This window comes from Elephantulus edwardii, unplaced genomic scaffold (assembly GCF_000299155.1).
Source record: "Elephantulus edwardii isolate Elephantulus edwardi_28Jun2011 unplaced genomic scaffold, EleEdw1.0 scaffold00232, whole genome shotgun sequence".
Lineage (NCBI taxonomy): Eukaryota > Metazoa > Chordata > Mammalia > Macroscelidea > Macroscelididae > Elephantulus > Elephantulus edwardii.
Genome location: NW_006399982.1, coordinates 2,639,429 through 2,646,761, shown reverse-complemented (window position 1 = coordinate 2,646,761; position 7,333 = coordinate 2,639,429). Strand labels below are relative to the sequence as shown.

The 7,333-nt window shown below is 37.4% G+C and overlaps 1 protein-coding gene across 1 annotated transcript in view; it reads left to right on the top strand.

Moving 5' to 3' along the window:
* Nucleotides 1–7,333, top strand: part of BAG1 (BCL2-associated athanogene) — a 24,504-nt gene that overhangs the window by 12,548 nt on the left and 4,623 nt on the right. The window contains exons 4-5 of the mRNA XM_006898498.1: nucleotides 468–550; nucleotides 4,595–4,708. Of these exons, the coding sequence (XP_006898560.1) occupies nucleotides 468–550; nucleotides 4,595–4,708 (197 nt within the window). The remainder of the gene's footprint in view (nucleotides 1–467; nucleotides 551–4,594; nucleotides 4,709–7,333) is intronic.

The window sequence follows — 7,333 nt, the reverse complement described above, 5'->3', positions numbered from 1 at the left end:
CCTTGCCTATCTGTGGCTCTCGTCTGTGACACTGTCTACTCAAGTGGCCCAACTTTCCAGAGTGGAAGCAATTCTGACCTCCTTTATTACTTTTGGGTGGCACTGTAGAGCATTTTTTTAATTTAGTATTGGATCATCATTCACCATGGCAATGAAGTTACCAGAAAAAAAAAAGGCTTTATTGCCTACACAGTCTTGTGTGGATGTATTCTAGTCCCCTATTCCTGAATATTTGATCTACTTCCAATTTCTCAGAATTATGAATATGGTTACGTTAAATACTATTCTGTAATTAACTATTCTGTTACAGTATAGGCACATACCTAGTTATTTGTTAAATGTATGATATTTGGAAGTGAAATTACTGAAGCAAGACGACTTCTAAAAACGTTTTGCCAGTTTATTATCTTCTTACTCATGAACAGGATTGTGGATTGTTATAGCTCTGTGTACCTTTCTTCTTTCAGGAAAATCTCTAAAGGATATGGAACAGCCCTTGTCAGCACTTGGAATACAAAATGGATGTCGGGTCATGCTAATTGGGAAAAAGGTACATTGACTTTTTCTATCAGAATTCCTCAAAGTCAAGTGACTGAGGTCCTTTATATGTCTAAAGGCCAACTTGAGGATTCACAGTCTGCATTGCTGAAACTCCTTAAAACAAATGTGTTTTCCCCCAAAGGGTTGCTAGTTTTGTTTTCTTATACCTGTCACAGATGCTTCAGTTGGTTAGGGCTTTTGCTCTGTAAGTTAGGGCTATTGCCTGAATTAGGAGTGGTGATGCCAACTAAAATGGTAGAATCTCAGTCTGATTTAAAAAATGGCACCTTGCAACAAGGCTTACTCACTTGGAGTGGGATTTGCAAACAACTATTCTGTTAAAAGAAACCTTTAAAAAAAAAAAGCACCCTGTCCAAGATCAGGAGCATTTGTCCCTTTAACCAACTGCCCTTCTTCCTAACATGGGGCGGGGCGGGGGGTGTGGGAAGGGGTGGATAGGGGACGGGGGACCTTCTTAGAGTAGAAGGAAATGGTTGGATTAAAACACTGAAGGAAGCAAAACAGCCAAGAGTTCAGTGAGGCCCTTTGGTAGTATCTGAAGTCAGTAGCTACTGAGGTGATAAAAGAAGGGTGTGGCCATCCTGCACTGTGACAGAGTTAAATTGTTGATTATATGATGTCTTCTTATGTTGAATTGATTCTGAGTGGAGAGAGGGCAGAGATTAGCAAAGTGGAAGTTAAAAAAAAACCTAGTCCAGACTTAACAACAACCAATATATTGAGTGCGACTCAGTATTTGGCCTTGAAGAAAAATGAACAATTTGAAGTAACGTAATAAAGCTGGAAACTCGTTACCAATTATCAAGTGAGAAAAGGAAAAATATTTTTAATTTTTTACTTAAAGGTCACAGAGTGGTGATGGACAATGAGCAGAACCCATTTGAAGAAGCTATAAGGCCCCTTGGAGCTCCTCAAGGGTTGTTATTAGGTGCCATCAAGTTGACTAGGACTCATGGCCACCTTATTAACATCAGATCTGACCCCTCATCATCTCTGATATACAGAGCCCATTGCTGCACTGTGTCAATCCATCTAGTTGAGGGGCTTCCTCTCTTTTGCTGCCCCTCTACCTTTTCAGGCATGATGTCCCTTTCTAAAGAATAGCCTCTCCTAACAACATGCCCAAAGTATGTGAGACAAGCTTTGCTGTCCTTGCCTCTAAGGAGCACAATGGCTGCAGCTTCTCTAAGACATACCTGTTTGTTCTTTTGGCAGTCTATGGGGTATTTAGTACTCTCCTCCAACACCACAGCTTACATTATCAGTTCTTTTGTTACTCTTAGTAACTGTCCAGTGTTCAGATGCATAGGGAGTAATTGAAAAGTCTATGGTCTAAATCAGGCACATCTCAAAAATTTTTTTTGGGGGATGATCAAAACTTTGTAATCCAGATTGATAATAAAACACAATCACAACTCCCAAAATGTGCATGCAGGTACGTCAGCCTCGAACCTTGAGGCTTTCCCAAGTTCTCGGTTCTGCCAATATTGGCTTCCCGCCTCCAGTTGTCCAGCAGTGTTCAGTCCTGCGAGTATTGGCTCTCTACCCAATTGTCCAACAAAGTTTTAGTCCTGCCAATGTTGAATTCCCTCCTACCCCAAACTCCTATCACGTCAATTCTTCAGTTCAGCCATGGCTGGTGCTACTGTCCTGAAGCATGTCCTATATTTCCCTGCCTCTTCATTGGAGTAGGGAAGATCTCTTCTTCTATAACTGGGGAGGATTTTACACCTTAGTCTTCAGACTGATATCATTGTTCCTTAGTACTTTAGAGGTTCTTTCCCAAAGCAGTACATACTTTTATTTCTTGACTTGATTGATTGGTACCTTAATGCCAAGGGTATTGATTGTGGGTCCAAGTTAGATGAAACTGTTGACAATTTTAGTCCTTTCTCCATCTATCATGATGTTATCTATTGGTCCAGTGGTGAAGATTTTTTGTCTTTTTGAAGGTTGTTGTTAAGTACCAGTGATTTGAAACTGACCTATAACTACTAACCCTCCGGTGGGTCTTCAGAGACGGTAAATTGCACAGGAAGAGACTGCCCATTTCCTACAGAGCAGCCAGTAGATTCAAACCACATACCTTTATGTTGGCAGTGCAATTCCTTACCAGAGGCAAATCTGAGTTCAAGCCTCAGCTCCATCTCTTTTGGACTGTGAGACCATGAGTTACTTTATAACTTAAAGCCTCATTTCATCATCTAAAAACAGTACTTCTCAAAAACATCAAGATCATAGTCAAACTTTCCAAATGAAAAGATAAGGATAGAATACTAAAAGTAGCATGAGAAAAACAAAGAGTCACCTACAAAAAGGAAACAGATTGATTTCTGATTAATTAGCAGAAACCGTGTGAGCTTAGAAGACAATGGGATGACATATGCAAAAAGCTGAAAGAAACTAATTACCAGGCAAGTATCTTATACCCAACAAAGCTTTCCATCAAATATGAAGGAGAAATTAGATCTTTTACAGAAAAGAAGGAACTTAAGGAATTTGTGAAAAGAAAACCAGAACTACACCTACAAGAAATTTTAAGGGAAGTCCCTCTCATGGAGATGCCAAAGGAAAATGGATGGACCATAGTAACCAGAAACAATAGAAAAGAGCAAAATGGCAAAAGCGAGACTTGGCATGACAATAATCACATTTAATGTAAATGGACTAAATGTGCCAATTAAGATAAAATGGACTTGAGGGTAGTGGGTTTGTTTTCAGTTTATATGTTGCTTTGGTCACCTAGAAAAGGATTCCGGTCATTTGACAATTTCTACCAGGCTGTCCAAAAGTATATCTATATACCTTGGATTGAATATGTAAACAAAGGCCAAAAAATGTGTTAAGTAATTTGCCTTGCTTTGAAACAAACATTAGTTCAAATCTGTCAAACACTAATTAATTTCATTGTAAATTTGGGCTATCTGTAAGTTTCATTATTTATAAATAATCTTAAAAAATAAGAGCTAAGTAATTCGTATTTTCTAAAACAAATAAAAACACAAATCTCAGTAAACAGAAGTTATATAAAAAAAGAAAACAGTGTGTATTGTCCACCTGAGTAATATAGTAATAATAATAGAAATTTAAAACAAAATCCAAACTTGCTAGATGGGGTTAGTAACACAGTGGAAATGACAAAGAGTAGAATCAATGAATCTGAAAACAGAACAATAAAATTTATTTATAACAGAAAATTTTCTGGAAAACTTCAACAGTGCTTCAGAGATTTGTGAGACAATAACAAAAGATTGAACATGTCTACTTGATATTAAGAGTTTCTCTCTTGAATTGTCTAAAAGCGATTATATGATTATGTTGTATTATCATGACAAGAGTTTAAAATGAAGGCTGAATAGTGGAGTGCACTTGGGGGGAGGGATTGTATAACAAGGAATTTTTCTTTTACTTTTCAAAGAGAAGAGTGAATTAGGAAGGAGAGGTGGGCCGGGAGAAAAATGCAATAATGAGTGAATGGAAATCCAAAGTCTCTGTAAATGTTCATTAAAATTAATTTAAAAAACAAAACAAAACAGTACTTCTCTCATAAAGTTGTGAAGTTAAATGATATAGGTAAAGTGGTTAGGAAGGTACCTGGCATATAGGTAGTGCCTGAGTATTCATTATTATCTTTGTATTATATGGGAGAGCTTGTTTGGAAAGAGACATTTTGAAATTTCTTTTAGAAGAAATGACCTTTCTTGCTATCCTGGACTTCTCACAGGTGTTCACTGTAATTTGTTTCCCCTCCACACTTCACTGTGGTTATAGGCTAAGGCTAAATCTGGTGCCTAGATCGTCTCTGTTCTCTGAACCCAAGCTTCAAGGGCTCTCACCAACATGTTAACCTGACACTTCCTTTCTGGTAGATAGAAAACCTTAATGTCTAACCTTTAGAGTTTTTTTAAACAGCTGCAGTTGAGACTATTCTTTCTAGGAAAGTATACCAGCCCAATAGTGATCACATTTTTCCCTGATAGTAGCTGATGTTCTTGGTGTTTATTGACTTCCAATTTGCTCTTAACTATTTTAGGACAGATCAGCGGAAGAGGTTGAATTAAAGAAGTTGAGAATTTTGGAAAAAGCTGTGGAGAAGATAGCCAACCAACTGGAAGAGTTGAGTAAAGATTTTGCTGGAATCCAGCAGGTAACTCTCCTCACAGATTTTGATGAGAATCCACTGTGCTCACAGAAGCACACCTGCTATGCTGAAATCATGTGTTGTCTGAAAGATAGTATTAAGTAGCTTTTGGTCCAGTTCTTTAGAGAGTTTAGCAAAGCATGGCATTTTCTGTAGTTCATCGAAAGTTCCAAGTTGAGCAGGATCTTAGTGAGAGAGGCAGTCATCCTTTTCAGTTCCTTCTGTTAGAAACAGAGCACTAAGCCCCATGGGAAGCAGGAACAGCTCCAGACCATATAGTTTTTCGCCTCTCTCATTTTATAACTTTAATGGATGTGCATACAGTTTAATTAGATGTGAAAAATAGAATGTGATAAATGTTGATTGTGCACAAATATTAAATAGAATTGTACTAATATGGAAAAAAGCAGTTAATTATTGACTCTTACTGAAAGAAAACCTTTATTAAAGTTTAAAGAATTTTTAATCTTAAAAAAAATTATATAACCTTTGTTTCTCTTTCATTGCCATTGAGTTGGAACCGACTCATATCTGACCCTCCAGTGTGTTTTCAGACGCTGTAAATCATATGTCAGGATAATGCCCATCTCTCTCCCAAAGAGCAGCTGGTGGATTCAAACCACTGCCTTTGGGCTGACAGCTCACCTACTAGGTCATCAGAGTTTCCTATAACCTTATACACACATTGTAAATAGTTTTGTGGGTTTTTTTTATTCAGCAAAAACTTAACATTTTTCTGTATCATGCAAAAGGGTTGTGTTGTGTTTTTTTTTGCTGTATAAGAAGGATATGTTTTATTGATTGCTATACCTGAGTCAAAAAGGATTGTATTTTTAAAGCTTGCATGATAATATTTCCTCATATGGATATACATCATGTTTCACCTAATCAATTCACTCTTAAATAGTCATTACGTGATAGTATTATTTTGCCAATATGAGGAATGTTTTGAATGCCCTTGGACATAGATCTTTTTTAACCAATTCTGATTATTGTTATAAAACAAATTCTTCCTTTAGAATTGTGGGGTAGTATTGTAAGCTTTGGCTACATGCTGTCAGTCTGCATCTATAGCACCAGGCCTTATCACCAGCTAGCTGGTCCTTAGGCCAAACAATGTGAATAAACAGCCAGACAGTTTCTTTTGTTGAAAATATGCACAGCATCAAAACAACTATGAGATATCATCTAACCTCAGTAAGAATAGCAAAATTTAACAAAAAGCAAACAACAAATGCTGGCTAGGTTGTGGAGAAACTGAAACCCTTATTCACTGCTGGTGGGAGTGTAAAATGGTGCAACCAACTATGGAAGGTAGTATGGTGCTTTCTCAAAAAGTTGCAAATAGAAATACTATTTCACCCAGCAATTCCATTACTGGGAATATGTCCCCAAAAAACCGTAACCACCACCCAAGCAGATATATGCATTCCTATGTTTATCATGGCTTTGTTCACAATACCAAAGAGTTGAGAACAACTAAACGCCCATCAACAAATGAACGGATAGAGAAGCTGTGGTGTATTCACACAATGGAATACTACACTGCATTGAAAAACAAGGAACTCATGCAATATTATTCAAAATGGGTGACTCTGGAGGACATTATGCTGAGTGAAATATCTCAGTCACAAAAGGACGAATACTGCATGGTGCCACTGTTGTGAAACAGGACTGACATCGGGGCTTGGGGGAGACTGAGAAAGATGGGATAAATTATGTATACTGCATTGAAACAAATGAGGGAGAGAACTGTTTAAAAGGGATATATGATTAGATATTATTGTCATGACAAGAGTCCAGAATGAAGGCTGCATAGTGGAGTGGACTTGGGAGGGATTATATAACAATGAAAGAATTTTTTTTTTACTTTTCAAAGAGGAGAGTGAACCAGGGGGAGGTTGGGCAGGCAGAAAAGTGTAACAACGAATGAATAGAAATCCAAAGTCTCTGTATATTTTCATGAAAATTAATAAAAATAAAAATTAAAAAAATAATGCACAGCTAAGCATACACCAACCAGTTCAATAGTTTCCACATGTCTAATTCAGTGACACTGATTAAATTCCTCAAGTTGTGTAACCATCTTCTTCATGTTCTGTAATGGTAGCTGGGCATCTTCTAGTTCTTCTAGTCTCCTGACATGGAAGTCCATTAACCACACATCTTCCACTCTCCTTTTATTCTTGACTTTTCCTTCTTCTATTGCTCCAGGCAAATAGAGACTAAATGTGTCATAGATGGCTGTTCTAGTAAGACAATTTAATAAGCATAAGTGTTACCATTTGTTAGTATTGAGTCTGTCAGTAATTACTGTTTCAGCAATTATATTTGTATATGTGCTCTTTTTTCTCACAGTAACCCCACAGGTGTGGGTATCATATTTCCATTTTACAAGTGAGGGCACTGAGGCACAGATAGTTTGGGTAACAAACAATAATGGTAATCAGTATTCAGATACGGGCCTGTTAGATTCTAATGCCTGTGCTCCCAATAGTGCCTCTTTTTTTCTTTTTCTTTTTTTTTAAATTTTTTCTTATTGGGAAAAACATATTGGGGGTACAAGGAGGTGAGGGTTGGGGGCAGAAGAGTGAGGATGGGCCAGGATGCAGTTGCAGAGCTGCACAGTTT